The 19983-nt window shown below is 34.9% G+C and overlaps 1 protein-coding gene across 12 annotated transcripts in view; it reads right to left on the bottom strand.

Annotated features, from left to right (window-relative positions):
* AFDN (afadin, adherens junction formation factor) overlaps nt 1–19983 on the bottom strand; it is a 96436-nt gene that overhangs the window by 29761 nt on the left and 46692 nt on the right. For 4 of the 12 annotated variants that reach the window (XM_032214944.1, XM_032214951.1, XM_032214947.1 and 1 more), the window contains exons 9-18: nt 14317–14411; nt 12384–12643; nt 9488–9557; nt 8926–9041; nt 7434–7489; nt 6446–6651; nt 3755–3775; nt 2894–3039; nt 1921–2015; nt 653–918 (exon numbers count right to left, since the gene is read on the bottom strand). In XM_032214944.1, the coding sequence (XP_032070835.1) occupies nt 653–918; nt 1921–2015; nt 2894–3039; nt 3755–3775; nt 6446–6651; nt 7434–7489; nt 8926–9041; nt 9488–9557; nt 12384–12643; nt 14317–14411 (1331 nt within the window). The remainder of the gene's footprint in view (nt 1–652; nt 919–1920; nt 2016–2893; nt 3040–3754; nt 3776–6445; nt 6652–7433; nt 7490–8925; nt 9042–9487; nt 9558–12383; nt 12644–14316; nt 14412–19983) is intronic. The other 8 variants (XM_032214956.1, XM_032214949.1, XM_032214954.1 and 5 more) reach the window with 3 other exon arrangements.

Raw genomic sequence — 19983 nt, 5'->3', positions numbered from 1 at the left:
GCATACCATAATCACTGGACAAACTTAAAATATAGTTTGATTTTGTCTTGTCATGGATTGGTTTAACATTACACATTACAAACCTAATCACCAAAAATGCTAGGGTTTTGTTTGTTCCCCACCATTTGGGTTTGCCTTTATGATGTAGTGCCTTTATGTTGTAAATTGTTTGTCCTCCCCCCCCCTTTGAACTGTGAGCCGCCCTGAGTCCCCCCAGGGAAAAGGGCGGCATACAAATAAAGTGAAACTGAAACTTTGTTTAGGAATGAACTGCAAGTTGTACATTATATATTCATTTCAAGCTAAATTCAAATAGTGTATCACCATATTTCTATGGGAAGTTTCCAGGCAAATTTATACTGAAAACTGTTTTAAGGAATTTTTTATAAACCAAGTAACTCCAACTTTGCACATAGTTCACATTTATGCTTTAAAAAATTCTCTTTTCACCCAAAGGCTAGTTAATGAAAGTGAACAGATTATGGTACAGAAACTCGGTCAATAACATGGCAGAACTAAACAAAAAATATGGTGATTTCCTAATTTCCTAAAACTGTTTATTAAAATTTATTAAATACTGCCTTACACAACTCGATGTAGGTGCCTCAAAAGACTGTGAATTTATTTTTTTCTAATACACTCAAATACCTACTTGTACGATCCGACTGAGATGACAATCAGCAGCCAGCTCCAAGCCCTGTTTTTCTGCCCAGGCTTCTATATGACCCAACTGTTGACGAATAATAGCTCCCCAATAATGTGAACACAGTCCTGAATCTGGATCAGTAACCAATCTGTTAAAAAGCCACATGTTGATAAAATGAAATAGCTGGGAGAAGAGCTGTATTGTCAGTGCTGCATTCACTCTACATCGTCGCAACAGGGACATGGCTCCAGTTAATGTATGTAAGACATCATCTACAAGAAAAAAGTTGCACATGACATTTTACTCAGCAATAAATTCTAAACTGAACTATGCATCTATTTTAATATTAAAAGCTAAAGTCTAAATGGAAATCTTTATTACAGAAAGATAACACTGAACACCTTACATTACTTTATAATATATCACACTATATTGTAAACTTTTAATATTAATGTAATATATAATTAATACAAATATATTGGTATGGATAAAAATAAGTTTTTATTATTTTAATCTTTTACTGCTTTCCCTGCCTCTCTCCCTCTTTGACTCTCAGAAACAAAAACAAACAGTTGGCTATTACTATTGTATTATTGGTAAGCCGCCAAATCGGTTACCTTAGTTGTAACATAAACAGTATGTAAACATGGGGACAGCAGTCTTTTTCTTATTTGCAGCTACAATCTATAATAAATTAAAGCCACAAACAAGATAATTAAGGAATCCACTGGTGATTTATAGTTATTACTTCCCAATATAGTTTTATTGTTGGGTATTCCAAAACTACTTTTTGGGTATTCCATCCCATCAATCTTTAGCTGAATTTCTTCTAAATGTTACACATTTTTTTAGTAATGCTACCATCTAAATCCTACTCAATAGTATTTTAGTATTCCACTATTACAGTTTCAGTAAAATAATATAAACCATTGAGGTTTATGTAAAGTTTATTTTCTCCACAATGAAGTTACATATGACTTTACTATAAGACTCTATTAGAACATAATTTAATATTCATTTACACCTCCACAGGTATGTATTTACATTAACAAGCACATTCTAATATGACACAAACAATAATATAATGGATAACTTGGTTTTCATAGGTGACCAAGTTTCTTCAATAAATAAATGTCTTTATTTATAGGTAAATAAAATATTTCTTATTGCATGTGAATATACTCAGCAGGGTATCCTAACATATGCCCGTTATGCTATCACAGTCTTGTTAAGAAAACATACATTGTAATTAATATAATGTAAAATATTCTAACCTATTTTAGGTCTTTGAGGATTATTCTCTTCTGGATCATCAAGGAATGCAGGCATGTAGTTATTAAGCTCTGACTGAAGACAGTGGACCAAGTATCTGAAAAAGTAAATTGTGTGAAACTAGTGAATAGTAGGCAAATAAGTTCAAGCTTGTAGTACTATGAAAAATAATTTCATTACAAACATAGAAAATGTAGCTCTCCCAGATGTTCCCTTTATGTACCAACTCAAAAATAAGTCCCGTTGTTCTGTGGTATTTATTTTCAAACAAGTATACTAGTAGGCTACATATACATATACGTACATACATATACATACATATAAAATGTGTGTGTGGGGGGGTAGCCTACATATACATACACACATACATATTCACAAGTTGAGAGATATCTGCTATATTATTTCCAAGAAATAGAAATATTTGGCACTAAAATTTAATTAAAATATTAAAATTTGGCCATCACAAACTTATAAAAATGTAACCAATATCTCAAATTAATTATTTATGGCACTACTATTTTTGTAGAGGGACTTACTGATTGGTTTCCCTACTTAACGAATTAGGAAAGGTGGACAGTGTATAAGAATTTCATATATTTAACATTTTTTTCTGATTTTTAATTTTGGGAGATGGAAGGTATCTTAAATTTCAGGTTGTCTTTTTTTGGGGGTGGGGGTATTTTAATTTTAAAATACAATACTAATCCAATATTCCTGAATACTCCTTAGAGCTCCATACTGAATGTTTTTTTATAACCATAGAACAATTTAATCTTTTTCAGAATAAATATAGTAACTATGTCATATATATATTACAATATTTTAAAAAATAGAAAGAATACACCTCAGAACATTTATACTTTTAAAAACACATATTACTTTGTTTCCAAACATATTTAGAATTCAATCAAAATAAACAACTGCTCATTAAGAAAAACTAAAACGGATCCCCAAGCATAAATTAGTTTTCCTTACTTAAATGCCATCTGAACTAAGTGTGCCAAAACATCTTGTGCATCTAATGTGATTCGGCTTAAGTCTCGATCCTGCTTAATAAAGTTTAGCAACTCAGATGCATTTGCCATCCAAAAAGCAAGTGCCCCAGCAATATTCTTCTGTTTCTGCAAATATTGAAAAATGGCTGTAAACATCAACATAAATTCATCCTGTATTTCAGCTTTCATTCTGTCAAAGGCTCTGTTAGATAGACCAGTACCAACTAATAACCAAACATATCTGTTACCAGATACTTGCAAAGAATTTATATGAAATTGCAAATAATATATAGTGCGTGTTACAACTGCTTTAAATTGCAAGTTGAATGATAAAATATTAAATTTTCCAAATGCTGTTAATGAAATGGACTTAGCATGTTGTCATGAAATGCTGAAAGCTTAGATGTATGCATTATCTGGTAATCTGTATGTGTGTGAGCACACATTCATTAATACACACTATCACCCAGATACTGCCTAGTCACTGGCTTTGACACCAAGCAGTATCAAGTACTGATCTATCTCACCCTTTCCCGACCACAAATGCTAGGCCAGGCAACCTCAGATGAGATCCAAAGAACAGAACCACAGACAAAATAAACAAAAAAGGAAGGAAAAGAACTTTTGTCATTACATCTCTGTACTGAAGTGCGTTAAGCAGAAATTATGAAATGCTGATAGGCTGCGCAGTCAAAAAAGGATTTTAGTACTGCATGTTCCAGTTGCTGAATGAGTGTTATGTTCAATCCAGCTGTAGAAATATTGTATTTTACATGGAAGCAGCATGAGAAACTGAGCTAAGCCAATGTAGCTAGGATCAGTTCCCAGCAATATATCCTACCTGATCAACCTGGTCTACCTCCTGGAGAAAAACGAAGGAAATCAAACAGAAGAAAGAAACTTGTGAACAATCATGACAATTTTAGAAATGAAACACTAAAATATGAAATCACAAGACTTATGCTCAGTCACATTAAAACATTTCACTGGGGGAACATGATATAACTGAGAAATTAAAAGATATATAGATATACACATGAGAAACTTTTTAGAGGAAGTCCAAGTTTTTCCTCCAGCCAATCTATATATATGCATTAATACCAACGGTATAATCCTGCATGGAATAATGTCTAAATCTGTCCATGGAAGCCAGTAAAGTCTTTATTTTGGCAATTCTTCACCATACTACCATAACAGTATAGTTAGAAAAAAGAAACGAAAACCTCTGCAATATATATATATATTATTTTTATAACAAAATAATACATTTGTTCAAAATTTTATACCTTCTGTTTCTCTAGCCTTTGAATCTAGGAGTTCCTAAGTCACTCTTGTATTATTTTCTATCATCTCACTTATTTTTTTCTCACTGAAAGTCATTTTTATGCCTCCAAATAATACTTCCAAACCACTGAAACAATGCTTCACAGCAAGAGCAGAGACTTAAGACCACACAAATATTCAGGTAAGCCACGAGAAGTGCTGCAGGAAGAGGAGGAACAGTGGCTTAGCAGCTCACCTTGGCCTCAGCTGACAGGCTTCCTGGCCAAGTGCTACACACACCACACACATGGTGAATCTCCTATCAAGCAATACAAATCAGTGGGGAAAAATAATGAAACTGAAATTGCGCAAGAAAGGGAAAGAGGTGTCTAAGGGGGAAAGGTTGATTCACCCTACAACAATATCTGCTGGGTAAGAACTTAGACAACAAACAAAATTTCCTTCCTAGGCAAAAGAAGTCTCAACCAGGGAAGGGAAGGGAAGAGAAGAGAATGGAAAGCAAAAAAGGAACAATATTTTTGCTCAGCAAGAAATGAGAGGAAATGAGCAGGATTTTTGTACTCATATTGGAATGGGTCCCCCCCGTAAGCCATCATTGTAGATACAATTTAAAAAAACAAAATTACATACCAAGCCAATCATAGAATAAAATATTAGCCTTTTAAAAAATCCTGCCAGTTAAATGACCAAACTGAATAGGCCCCATTTGTTTTGTTTTTTTTCAAGTGGTTCTGCTTCACAGTAAAGTTCTTTTAATTTATTTTCGTTTAAAAGAATATTTGTGATATTCATGTTTTTTTTTTTCATTTTTGACTATTACAGGTTTTTTTATAAAAGATCTTAGTGTTTTCCTGTGGTATTCATGCAATCTAATTTTTTCAGGAGAAAATAGAAATGTACTTGGTTGTATGTCATAAAATAATGATAAGTTATTAATTTGAATATACTTACTGGGGATAAACGAAGGAGTTTCTTTTTCTTACTTTCTTATATTATTTTCTTCTATTAGCTTTATATGTATAATACAATTCTTAATAAAATTATTGAAACAATAATTATAGGTTATTATTTTGCAAAAATAGTTACCTATATTTTAAACTATGCATAAAAGACTAATAGGAACTAATTCAGGCAATCACAAGAAGTCAAAGATTGACTCAAAGACACCCATATACACACAATGCCTGTCTCAAAGAGTATGAGGCAGTGCAGCTAAGCCTGCTAAATAAGATGGCAGTCCACTGTGAGAAGTGTTCTACTGGCTTCTATTGAACAGTTTTTGCACATTAGTCCTTGCAGAATCATACTTCAAAACTACAGCATCATTAAAGTAACAGGAGACATGTGAACACAGAAACAGGACAATTTGAAAGAAAATGAAAATTGAAACACTTAATAAATTGGCTGCATAACTAGGAATGTGTTGTTCATGTAAATGGAATTATTTGGACATAGAATATAAAAACTGAGTGATGCTCAAGTTATGGCACCACTTTATATTTAAAAGCTTGCCATATTTAATTATAATTATTATCAATAATAATTTATTGTCCCTGCACAGATGGGTAATAATTTGGATCCAGAGGGTTCATTGCATAAACAGAAGTAATCTTATTGAAATCTTGCTGAAGAAAAGGACACAGTTCACAATCCACCTTCTCCCCGCTGCCACCCACATCTTTTCATCTTCTCACCAACTTTCTATGCAGTTTTTCTGGAGAAATGACCACCAGCCCACATTTTGAAGAAATTACCCACCCACAGCCGTCAGCAGAAACATCTGCGAACAGTTTTATTCACAAAAACTTCCATTAAAAAGACAGAATACAACATATGATAGGGTTGTAACATGATTACCATCATATTTCATAAAACTGGACCAATATTGATAATTCAAACAAAATTTGAAGATAATTTGAAATACCATTAGATTTTAGATATCTACCAATAAAACATATGAATATTAACACTATAACAGATTGTACCTCTTGTTCACCATTCCATATCAAGAAGTATCACTGTTTTTAAAAACATTTTCAATATTTTTGTAGGTTCATTACAAATGTCTGACTGCAGTTTGGTCACAACAAGAGTTATTTCATACACAATTACAAATAGTATTATGATATCCAAACAATCTGTGCTTATGATCTCTAATATAAATGCAACTTGGTAAAAACAATCCTTCAAAAGCAGGGTTTTTTTTGTGGATATAAAACATTTAGTAGGTTCTTAGACTGAAACTCACTTGTATAACTCCTTCCATCATTTTCACCATCTTGTTGACTATTGCAATGACTTTGTGAGTTCGTTCAGCAGGACTGATGTCAGGTCTGTACTGGCTTGATAATACATACCGACATGTCATGTACAGAACATAAGTAGGCGATAGCTTAAAATGAACTGTTGAGCTATTAGTGTAATTGATGATGGCAGACAAAAAAGCATCCTCAGCTGAAGAACAAAAAACAAAAAAGTAACAAGCTAACTTAATTGAAAAATTTAAGAAGCAATAGTAAGACACCACTTCAGGAAAAAACCCAAATTAAATTATTGGGATCACTTTCATGAATCAAACATTAACACCAAAATATTTTTACAAGATTAAATTACTGAAAATTAAATAGTAAAGGGCAACAACAAGCAAGTAAAACAAAATACAAAAAGGAGTTTAATAAATCTGTATCAGGGAATTCTACATAATGTCTATACCAATAATTTAAATGAATTTTCTCACCATTAACCTAAAACATGGCAAGTAATTTAGTAACATTTCTGATTAATTTTATAAATGGATTTGGAGTTATTCTTGTCTTAATGAGATAGTCAAAACAATGCATTTTGCCTTAAGTATTTGATGCCCATGATCACTGCTAGCAACATTGGCAAAATGGCTGCAGATTAATCCATTTCCTCTTTCTTGGGATGCTGTTTTCTAAAATATTTAACACAGTAGACTTATCTTAAATTAGAAAGTTCATTCTTGTTAACTAAAGCAGATCTGAATAACTGGCGGCTCTAACAAAATTCAGGACAAAACTAGTACTTTTAAACTGGATTTTATCTCTTACATCATCTAGAATCAGAAATTTGCTTACAGACATGAATTTAAACACTGATTATTTTTATATCATTACTGTAGACAGTCAATTTCTATTTTCAATACTATCAAAATAAAACATTTTGTAATAAAAGTTGTTGTTACTCGATTTTTTAAAACAAAAATATATGCTTACAGTTTTCTCTGAATTCAACGCTTGCAGGTAGTATCAATTCTGGACCATCCTGTAGTCTAGAGGCAGAAAGCAGATCTTCAGAAATCCAGTTTAAAGAGAACAAATTAATTTCATTTTCAGGAGATAAAGATTTTTCCAAAGGTTTTTTTTTAATGGTTGTATACATTTTTTGTATAGATATGAAACACAAAAATGTGGGAAATATATCTTGTTACTTTCCTGCTCTTACTATTAGATTCACTGAGGTTACATTTGCTGAAAAGACAGCAAGCCTACTTGAACTGAAGGTCTGCATTATTAATGCATTTACACCACACAATGTATTGTTCAAAACAGTTAGTCATCTACTGTAATTAGATCATGTTACTTAAACTTATAAACAGAAAAACAAAAGTGGAAGAAGAGGCTACTTTATAAACTATATTATGAAAGTGTTACATAAATGAGGGTTGTTGATCAGATAACTCATTCAAGAGTAATCATCTGATAGATTTCAATATGCCCAAGTACCAAGAAGTAAAGGATCAGATAGTATGGGTAGAAAACGAGAAAGAATCTCAAAATATGAAGGTCAGCACTTTTAGTTTGGCTGAGTAATAAGTTATGAGCCATTGAAAATAGTAAATACTGGTATTATATGATTATGTCTATTTTTAAATTTATTGCCTTGACTGATTTCAGAAATACAATCTGCAAGTGAATAGATTACAGTATTTAATATTAAATGCTGAATAGTGTTTGGCAGCTTTAATTAATTTCTCACATAATATTAGATTTAGCATGGCTTAAAAGGAGCCCCACCCCACCCCCGTTGCTTCAAGCATGTAGCAAAACAAATGTGCCTGGAATGTTTCAAATTAGTTGTTTATGGAGATGCTCAATCATCTAGGTCATGGCTGTCTCAAAGGTGCTTTTCAAAAGACAACTGGACTTTCTTGTTTTTTTCCCTGAAAACATTTCACTTCTCAGCCAAGAAGCTTCTTTCGTTTGGAAAGCCATAGTAACTGAAGAAGCTTCTTGGATAAGAAGTGAAACATTTTCAAGGGAAAAAACAAGTCCAGTTGCCTTTTGAAAAGCACTTTGGGATTTCAAATTAGTTGTGATCCAAAGAAGTAAAACCTTGACCACCCCAAGACAATAGTTCCACCACTAAGAACTGAATACAAGCCATTTGCTCCCTTTCACCATATGGCTTCAAATCCAAGACGAGCTGGGAACTATCCAGAATGTTAGGTAAGTATGAACAAATTGTAAAAAGTAAAAAAAAAAGTACTCTACAGAACCTGTGGCACACTATGGTTTGCAATGGCTGTAACATAAAATTTTAAAAAGCACTAGTATCTTAACAAAAGATTTAACCTATTGTTTGGGAAGACCATTCAAAGGATTAGTTTTCTCTATAAAGCTTCCTTCTCAAAACTGACTATTGTGGGTTTTTTTAATTTAAAAATAATGTTCTGTAAATTTTAGCCCCAACATTTAAAAACAGTACCTGCCATCCTGCTTGTGATAATCTTGCTGTTCTATTCTGATCATTGGTTTGACCATGCTTCGTTCAGCTGTGCTAGAAGTTGACATTCTGTCACAGTCCAGTCTATTGATGCTCTGCTTCATACAACACATATCCAAAAAGTTGTTTTAGTGGATTTAAACTTACTTTCATATAAAATGTGTGAATCCTCACAAATTTCTTCAAAATCCGCACAATCTCACAAGTTAAATCTAGTAATAATGAACATGTTTTCTGAAAACCTATCACTGTCTTTCTAAAACCAAATACGCAAATGTTTACTCTGAAAGTGCCCTGTCCATTCCCATAAGGCATTCCAACAAATCTCCTCCCAATATCTTGCACAAATTCCATGAAAATGTTATTTGGTAAATCAATGTGAAAAGGACTGTCTGAACTTTAAAAATAAATCATCAAATCATTCAAAGCACTAGACAGAAAACTGAATGGTTATACTGAGATGTTCCTGTGTTCTTAAATATATTTAAAGTGCCAACTGTTAAATCTGATAGTAGTCATGGTATTCAGACTAAAAATCTGTTACCTTGCTTGTAGATAATCCTGTTACACTTTGGATGTCTCCTTCCAAATCAAAAGTAGTTTCTTGTACACCTCTGAGAAGGCAATATACATTCAAGAACTAGATGATTAGGAACATTCAGTAAACATAAGCATATATAATAAAAGCAATTCTTACATAATTGTTCAATAATTCTCATTAGCAAATTCACTGTGTATTTGATTCACATAAAAGTATAAAATATCTGAAAGTCTTAAGAAGGGGGTGCACATTTCAGTTCAAACTATTTTGAGCATGTAATTTCACATTTCAAGTTTGTAAAATGCATTTTGAAAGTATCTTTGGTGAAGGCCGGCTTAGGAGGGGGCATGCCTTCATCTTCAGATAGTTTATCCTCCCTAACTTCCCCCTCCTCACAATCCACGTCACTGTCCTCTTGTGATAAAGCTGAGGAACTAGAGCTGTCTTCCCCCTGGGCTGCTGAAATGCAGCTGTCATGCATTGCTGGAAGGCCCGCATCATTAGGTCTTGAAAATTGGGGACCCCTGTGGGGGGTTGCTGGCTGGGACCCATGCCCACCTGTGTGAGGGGGAAAACCAGAGGTGGCATCCCCCTGGGCAGGGCTGATCCCAGGGAAGCCGTATGTGGGGGGGGGGGGGGGAGTTGCCAACCCTGAGGAAGACCCCAAAGACCTGATGTGTCAATAGGGATACTTGCTTGTAATGTGGGTGCTTCCCCTGTAGCCCCGCCTGTTGCAGGGATTCCAGGGGCCTTCCCCTTCTGTCCCAGTCCTGGAATGGACTTAAGGCCACTTGCCTTTTTGTAGAGCTGTTCCAGCTTCCTGTGCCTTCGCCTTTCATATTTAGATGGCTTGGAAGGCTTGTGACCACCCTCTGCCTCCAGCTCCACCCTGAGGGAAAGGTGCTTCTTCTTATCTCTAGCCTTAGCTCCCCCCCCCCTCTGGGGAGCTTCTAGGGTGGTCACTAACCCTGGTTTATCCTCTGCCCCTCTGGTGGGGCTGCTCGCTGTTGCTGCAGATATTTGAGTCCTGCCGGTCTCCTCGTTGCCGCTGGGCGTCGCCATCTTGGAACACGTGGCTCCTTCCGGCTTCAAGATGGCGCCCATGCCAGGAGACAAATTCACGCCCCATGGCACTTGAGGAAGCCGCAGCTCACCGCTCGACCCTGTGGGGAACGGTGTAGCGCTGCAGCAGAGCTTGCCTTTGGAAGGCTTGTGTCCTTTGTCTCCTGCTTACTCGGCAGACTTCTTTTCTGAGTGATACTTGTCTCACTCAGAGGCCTGGGCAGTGTGCCGCCCCTGGGGGGGGGGACTTTTGCCAATCCTTTCACAGCTCAGGGAGCTTCCAGCTCACTTGTGGCTGCTGCTGTAGGGAGACAATTGAGTCTTTTTGCTTTTTTAAAATTTCTTCAGATTTATCAGCGATCCAGGATGGCAAACCGTCCAGTTGAGGGACTGAGTCGATAACTGGGCAGTGCCTGGTGGACCAGGGGCATATACCAAGAGCTTATCTGACTCAGTCCAAACAACAAGAGAATAAGGTCAACCCATCCTGGATGCTCCTCCCCTCACTATGGAGAACAGATTCACATTTGAAGTGTAAACCTCTACATGCTCAATATGATTCAAAATAAAATGTGTTCAAGTCCTTCCTACCTACTTCAATGTAGGCAACCTTTTATTTTTCCCAAGTCTGATCATTTTATTTATCAATTATTCTGTCAATCTTGGATACAGTGCAGAAATGCTGTACAAAATGTTTTAACTAGAGTATCATGGCATCTCTCACTCTGAAATCTGATTTTAGATAATATAAAATACCATGAAATACTTTACTTCTGAATTTATTTCAGTTTTTTTTTCAAATGGATTGAATAAAAACTAATAGTCATACTTCCAGTGGATTTGCTAACAATTGTTATTATTTATTGATTTCAGGACATAAATGCTTTTTAAAGATCTAAAATACTTAATTAGCAATTGTCAATAGATGATTCTTTTCTTCCATTGTTATAAACTGAATTTTAATACTGCATATTATTATAATATAAAAATATTTTGCAAGAATTCAAATTAATGAATTTAAATACATTAAATGTATGTATATTTGCTTCTTTGATCATAATATAGAGTACTGATACTTTTTGTTTATGTTAGTATTTCTTATAAAAAATAAATTAGCAGACCCAGTAGACTTTAGGTACAGGTATATGATTGAAACAGCTTTTGTCATTCTAGAATATGATCTACACTGGAATCTAAACAGGAGTATAGTATTCTAATTGAATGACTGAACTTTACAGCAGAAAAGTATCCTTCTTAGACAAGGATGAACTTCAGAAATACCAGACATAGGCAAAGTGCCAATCAATCTCAAAAGATTATAAACAGGGTAGGTCGTATGTTGATGAAAATAGCCTTTCTTGGGAGTACACATATTATATAACTCTGTACCTTGGAAAATAGGTGACTTCCTACCACTCAGATGACCTTTTTCCATCAGTTACTTAAGACCCCCTCTATGATGGTATTAGTTTCAGTATCCAAATAAATTCCATTTTAATTATTACATTTCCCTCTACTATAACTTTTCTTTGTAACCTTTAATAGCATCACCTTATATTGCTTTAGTTGTCATTAGTTGCCTAAATAGTCCATAAGAAGGATAAAATATAAACGTATATATTGATTTCTGCTAATGTACAGTATTATTAAAATTCTAACATTTATTATATTCATGAAGATGTGTGAATTGAAGAAGAGTTCATACAATGGAGAACAATTACTGGTGAGCAGATTAACATAATTATTAGTTGGCACATTACATAAAACATTGATACATCTTCACCATGTTAAATAATTTTCTAAATTTGGGATTACTACATAAAAACTGTGGATTTACCCAGATTTGAGACGTGAACTTTTGACCATGTGACCTGCATCTAGACGTCCTTTAGGAATATGATCTTGAATGGGATCCACAAATTTAAATACATGAGAGGTCCCAAACTGAACTTTCATACCACTTTGCAGCATAGTGGTCTCAGAGATCCGTTGACCTTCTACGTAAGTTTCAGCATCAATGCTTCTGGGAGTCACTGTAACAACTCCATCCATGTTAGTAAGGTCACAGTGATGTGACTGAATTCCTGGACCAAATAACTGAACATAGAAATAATCAAATTGAAAGCAAAAAAATAATAATCAGGATTTAAAAATAAATATAATAAATATGCAATCATCTATATAACTCAAAGAGACATCTATTTTCTCTTATTAAACCACAAATTGTTGCAAATTGATGGCACATAACCAATCATCAATCAAATATTACGTAAGCAGGACAGAGTTGTTAGACTGTAATGGGATCAACAATTAATTAATGATCAATTCCTTTCCAATAATAATGCTCTTATTTTAGAAAGTTACATTGTATTAATATGTAGCCTATTTCAATATACCACAATTTGCACCTTTTAACTACTAAAATGTAGCAGTAAAATTCATTTTAAAAAAATCAAATAATTATTTATTTTTATTATGTTTTATCTTGTTGAAGCAAACGGAGAGCATTTGTTACTAAGAAGTGATTGCAAAATTGAAATGAGATCTGTTCCAGGGTATGTTTCCAACCAATTTTATGCTTTTATTTACTAAGATGTGTTGAACTGACAATTTTATCACTCAATAATTCCTGCCTAAATGTGTCCTTTATTATTTCTGTGGTTGTGAATTATTTTCAGAAGTAATTATTGTAAAATGTTTTAATAAAGACAGAAACTAAAATTGACAAAATCTATGAACACAGAACAAAATGCTACGAAAGTATTTTAGAAATCATTGATGAAACAGAAACAAAATTATATTTTGCATTTATTCAAATTTAATCTAAGCCATGATTAACTAATACAAGACAGTGCTTTAGGTTTGTGAGGACCTTTATCCTCTCAATATTCATTTGCCACATTAGGAATCCAATACTTCTGAATCCAATTTAAAATATATAACAAGTGCCATCAGATCAGAATACTAAGAATATGGAGCAAGAGACAAATGCTAATTTGCAAATCCACATTTTTTGCAGACTATTATTTGGTAGGCTTTTTACAAATAGCAATAGCACTTAGACATATGCTGCATCACAGTGCTTTACAGCCTTCTCTAAGCAGTTTACAGAGTCAGCATATTGCCCCCAACAATCTAGGTCCTCATTTTACTAACCTTGGAAGCTGAGTAAACCTTGTGCTAGTGAGTGATCAAAACTTCCCATACAAGGAAAGTTAAAACATAAAGCCAAGATCCTTATGACTCATTTCAAAAGGACAGAACACACACCTGTATTACCCTTGAACAGTCTCTAAGATTGTCTTCCCTTTTCCCACCTACTGAATATACAGTTGTTTATAACTTAAAATTGGACTTTTCTTCAGGTACCTACTTTTACTAAAACTATATACTCAAATCAGTATAGTGTATGGCAATGAAAAAGATTTGGCTTCAGAGAACCTTTTAAAATACTGCTCAAATTTGTGTTATTAATTTAAGAATTTAGCATGTAATTGCCTTTCTCCAGCATCACTCTTACAACTTCTTCAAATGTTCTAATAGACCTTTGTGCATTGTAATGTTACAGAAGGGTTCCCATCAAATGCCCTGACTTGGAAATTTTGCATTGCACATTTCACAAAGATATCTTAGCCTTCCAATTGTATTTTGCAACAAATTACATTTTTGTTCAAATATGCTAAATGTGGCTTACAAACATAATTCTTTAATACTCTGAAACTTGAACACAATTCTTACGGAATTATTTGTCCCAAAATAGTATTGCTCACCTGAATGGAGTTGTCATCAAATTTTTCTGTACCAACTTCTGTCACACTTAGTTGCAAACGATAGAGTTTTGGTTTATCTCTGGAATCAGAACCATCTGTAGCAACAGATAATTTTATCATGAAACCAAGCAAGAGACACTGATTTTTTTAGACATAATCATGTACAGTAGTCCTTGACTTAATGACCCATAGCTTAGTGTCTGTTACTGTGGACTCTTCCAGGACTGCTTATGATCCGGCTTCAAAGTTCTGATGCCCCCCCCCCCCCCCCCCCACACACACAATGAATCATGATTGCATTTTGGGCATTCAGCAATTACAGTCATTTGCAATGCCCCACACAATTTATAACAATTTATAACATTTGTTACTGGAAACCAGTGTCTACTTCTTCAGGCAAAAAATGCTCATGGATTCGTTTAACAATTGCCTCAAAAAAGGTTGTAAAATAAGGTGCAAATACATGTTGATCTACTTAACGACCAGCACAATGTATGTTTTTAGTACTGGACATTGGTCAAGACTCCCCATATTGTGTCAAATGCCATCTCAAAACTAATTTTAACTACATTTAAAAATCAATTATTCTCTATGCCACCAAAAGGCTGCTCAAGAGGATCATCCCTTCCTTCTCCTAGTTCTCATTTTCTTCCTTTGTAGAAGGAAACATTTGCTTTTAATGTTAATTCTTTCTATTCTACATATTTTCATTTGTGTGCTATTTAAATATTAAATAGAACACTTCTTAAATTATATAAGAAATCTTTTCCCCAAATGTTGGAGAACAATCTGGGCAGCCTGTTTATTATATTTTTATCTCACTTTTAATATTTTTTACAAACTCAAGGCAGTGAATACACATAATGCTCCTTCTTCCTATTTTCCCCACAATAATAACACTGTTACCCCACTATTGTTGGGCTAGGAGAAAGTGAGTGGCTGAAGGTCACCCAATCAATTTTCATGTTTAGAATTGACAAGGCTCCTGGTTTCTCATTTTTTAAAGTAAGTTTTTAATTTTTAAACATTTTAATATAACAATATTGCATATGAATTCTCAAATTATCACTTATAAGATGGAAACTGGTTACATTTATTCATCCTGAACTGTGTAAAGATGCCTTATATCAATAAAGTCTATCATTTGACTGACTGTGCATAGTTACAAAATATAATTATCCTAAAAGAACAGAAGCATTGTGTGATTTTGGCATGTGATCCCAAATATACAAACTATTTCCCTAAATGCCAAATATTTATTCTGGATGCTCAATTATTTTTATTTGAACATTTGCAGTGCATAGCTATGGCAATATCCATGTCCATGTTATGTTTAGAAAACAATACTGTAATACATACTCCACAGTGTTGTAACTTCTATTTAACATTAAATTATTACCTCAGTCTAACAACAAATCAAAATAGTAATCCTAAGCAGAATTCTAATTTAGTTTGAAATAAAAAAGTAGGACATATGCTGAATGCCCAGATAAACCAACCAATTAATTAGGCCCAATTCTGTTAAAAGTAACTGAATAATAAGCAGAAGTGCTTCTAACAAGGTTTATGCCTCTCTATGCCTGTTTGTCTGTAGATGAATATTATGGATTCCATTGACTTGCAGGAGGAGCTATTAATTGCTAACATAACAAATACAGTTAAATTGGGCCATGGGAATATATTTAATGTCAAGAAAAATCTAAAACCAATGTAATGGATGGATGGATGACAGACATACAGCAGAGACAGTACTATTATTAAAATCTGATTTTCCCCAAAACTATGCTGAACGTTCTTCCAGATAATGTTGCTCAATTGCTACAGCTTGCCTTTTTAATAGTGACCTTAAGATAGCAAGAGTTAATGTAGCACGTTACCAAAGAGATGGAAGTTTAATAACCTTTTAAACCTTTATCTGAAATCCCATTTCTAGAATAAATCGAAATGAGGAGTTTAGATACACATTCTATATTTCTTTTAGCCTCCAGGTTCCCTCTGACTACGTATGGAATAATGCTGATGTGCAAATGGATCCTTGTGAAATGCTCCAAGTACAAGGTAAATGTTAAGCATTATTTTATTCAATTTAACTGTCTCCTTAAGAGCCATTAGGAATTAACAGAATCTCCACAGATATCCAAAGAATTTATGAAGAAAAAACATTATTGCACAATGTATTGTGAAATTGTGGTTATAAAACTGAAGCTTTCATTTACCATATTTTTCGCTCCATAAGACACACTTTTTTTCCTCCCAAAACTGGATGGAAATGTCTGTGCGTCTTATGGAGCAAATATGGGCAACAGACAGCAGCGGCCAGCGGTGGCGGCGATCCCCACCACCTGGAACAGCTTATCAGAGGTATTGGGGGGGGGGGGGCATCCAACCACTGATCAGCATTCCTCGGCAGAGGCAGCAGACACAGAGGTGGCAGGCTGTTTGCTGCAAGGACACTAGCCAGATAAATATCAGATGGATGCTGGGAGACAGAGGCAGATTTTTTTCTTGTTTTCCTCCTCTAAACCTAGGTGCGTCTTATGGTCAGGAGCTTCTTATGGAGGGAAAAATACGGTACTTTCTCTCAACATTGTTTGCATATGTACAATATACATATACAAAATATATTCAATTATTGAATATATTGTATATATAGCCCTATAAGAGCATTATGCAAAGCCTACAGATATACTGTATCTGCTGCTTTAACTAATTTGTTGAACTTTTTCCCTACAATGAGAACACCAGAAGAGAATCTTAGAAGATGCTGAGTTTTGGTAACTTAGTCAACTTCCAGTCCTGCAGAATCCTAAATGTTTTTAGGAGGATAGTTCTGAAAAATTAGGTTTGGGAATTGCTATCAAATTCAAAATTGCCGTAACCTACCCCAACTATCTGTGGCAACCGCAAGGGCCAGACTGAGCTATAAATAAGCTACCCGCTGATTCATTCCCCCAAGCAGAACCATCAAAGTGAAATTTTGAAACAAGAAAGATCTGTATCTTTGCACACCAATCTGTAGGAGTTATTTTTAATCCTATAGGAAGGGAGACAGATGGTGGAATAAGGAGTAAGACATGTCCCTTATTTTTAGACCCTCCATTCACTCCCCATGATCATGTGTCTATCATTACTTTCTACTGTCATTTCCAATAATCTCCAATAGCTGAAAGCAATCCCCATTGTCAATTAATTAGGAGATCCATTCTTGCTTGTCACCAGTTCTTTCTGAACTATTTCTTGTACTAAATATTAAACAGAAATAAAGATAAATGCCTTAGCAAAAGTAAGATGGAAATTCTAATTGATCCGGTATTTGTTCCTTCGCTAAAGTATCATTAAAGGTAGAGTTGAAAGAATTCTGCTACTCAACAGATCAGATAGCTGCTTTATTAAGCCAGTCTCTCCTCTGAGTGCTGATGGAAAAAAGAGAACATGATACAAAAAGGCAGGCCTTTCTCCTTAATAATAAGAGCAAAGGTCTTAGGATAGACAGAAACTGAAATTAAGAGAAAATATTAGCTTAATTTACCTGATAATATTTTTTAAACAGGCATTCACTCAACATGCAGCACAAGGCTGTGCATGCCATTAAAAAAGAAAACTAGCAAAAAAAGGCTGCAAAAATAAAGGATAATACAATACAACAAAAACACATTGTTTTAAACAATCAAAAATAATCTCTCAAGATGGGCTCACAAGACCTGTCTGGGGGGAAAAGGAGTTCTATTGTCTGTGGAAAAGCAAGCAAGATTGAGACCATCCAAATCCCAGAGAGTTTCAAAGGGCAGGCATAGTAACAAAAGAAGGCATGTAGGCATATATCTAGATTCCATAAGCAATGGGTCCCACAGTATATCAGTTGAATCAACATTTCTAGGTAGGCAGCGAGAATTAGAAACAAGCAAGACTACAAATAACCAGACCGAAATGCACTGGAGGCTTTAAAGGTGATAACTAGCACCTTGAATCCTCTCAGAAACCTACTGGCAACCAAAGCAGTCACAACAAACAGTGTGACAGTGGCAAACAAAGGATTTGCCCTCCTGCTGTGGCTTCCAAATAATTTTCAAAGTCAGTCCCATGTAGAGCAAATTGCAATAATCCATATTGAAATTGACCAAAGCATGGATGACTAAATATGGGCTCTTGAACTAGGAATGGGCATAATTTATGCATAAATTCCTGCAAAAGCCTCTGAGCCATGATGACCACTTGCTCTTGAAAGAGAAGTCATGAATTTAAGAGGAACCTTAAACAGCAAAAAACTATTTTATAGTCTTTTACTATCTGACGCAGTGGAACCTCAGAATCAAAATCAAAGTCTTCCAGAGGCTTCAAAACTTGTAACTAGTAGTCACTTACTAGAACTGAGACGTATATTCCTCTCACCTCATACCCCCACATCTACAAATGGAATCTAGTTGGATTCATTTGGAAAAGTAGGGGCTGAAATGAACTGTATAATATCAGGATACTCATGATATCTAACACAAGTTGATACATGACTTCACCCAGAGGCCTCATGTAGCTATTAAAAGTGAGCAGGGAGAGAATCAATCTAAGGCAATCACAAGGCATGGGCCACAGCTGGACCTCTCCTGGGGCAAGGAAGCAAATCACTACACCGCTGTGTTCCCACTTCCAACTTTCTGAGCCAGTCCTAAACAATATCTTGATTGATGGTACTAAAAGCCTCTCAATATCAATTACATACTAGAGTAACATGACAAGACTATTGTTGCCCCCCTCCCATATATGTTTCACATCTACAGGGAAAATAGACGTTCTCAATCCCAGCTCCTCTGATTACAGATGCAAACAATATAAAAAAGGTACCTCTAACAGATAGAACAGACACATCATGAGGAAGATGCGATGATCACTGCTCAAGTGACAGATTCCAAAGAAGTTGCAGACTCAGTTAGCACCCAATCAGCCATCAAATTGATCCTGCTACAGGTTTTCCAGATTGCCATCAAGCATGTAACAGTAGGTACCATCTATGCCACTGGGCAAATATTCACTGCTGCATAAGTACTTGGCACCACTCTTCCACCATTTTGCAGCTTAGCACCAAGCAGCTGATTGGCAGTACTTCCAAGTAAACAAATGTAACTGTTCAACAGCTGATCAGCAGTATCACAGCAGCTGCTGCTAAATGGGTATAGCCACTTCATATCTTCTCCAGCTGCTAGACTGATTTTGACATCTCTGAAATCCTGCTTTTTGCAGGGCTACTCTTCACCAGCCATTTTGGCAGCACTGATTACTCCAGCCTCCACTACTATTGTTCTTAAAAGTTGCCAACAGTTCCAGGAGCACTAGAAGAGTTTCCACTCTTTCCATAGCCATTATCTTCAATCTTCCTAAACATACAAGCAACCTAAGTTCTGGTTTTACAGACTATCAACCTTCTAGTTTATGAATAAGCAATAACTCCCCAGCATGCTCTTTTATTATGTTTTTCCTCACTGACACTGACTCAAAAAAAGAATATATTTTTTAAAATGAATCTTAAGCTGACTGATTAGTTTGCCTGCACTATCGCAATAAAGACAAGTTTGAAACACAATCACAATCATTCTAGATGTACTCAAAATGATTCTTGTAGACTTAACAAAACTCTACAAGAAAATGTTTAGATTTTCCATATATAATGGATAGGTT

This window comes from Thamnophis elegans, chromosome 4, assembly GCF_009769535.1.
Source record: "Thamnophis elegans isolate rThaEle1 chromosome 4, rThaEle1.pri, whole genome shotgun sequence".
Taxonomy (NCBI): Eukaryota; Metazoa; Chordata; class Lepidosauria; order Squamata; family Colubridae; genus Thamnophis; species Thamnophis elegans.
The sequence above is the reverse complement of the archived record's forward strand: the minus strand, read 5'-3'. Positions and strand labels throughout refer to the sequence as shown.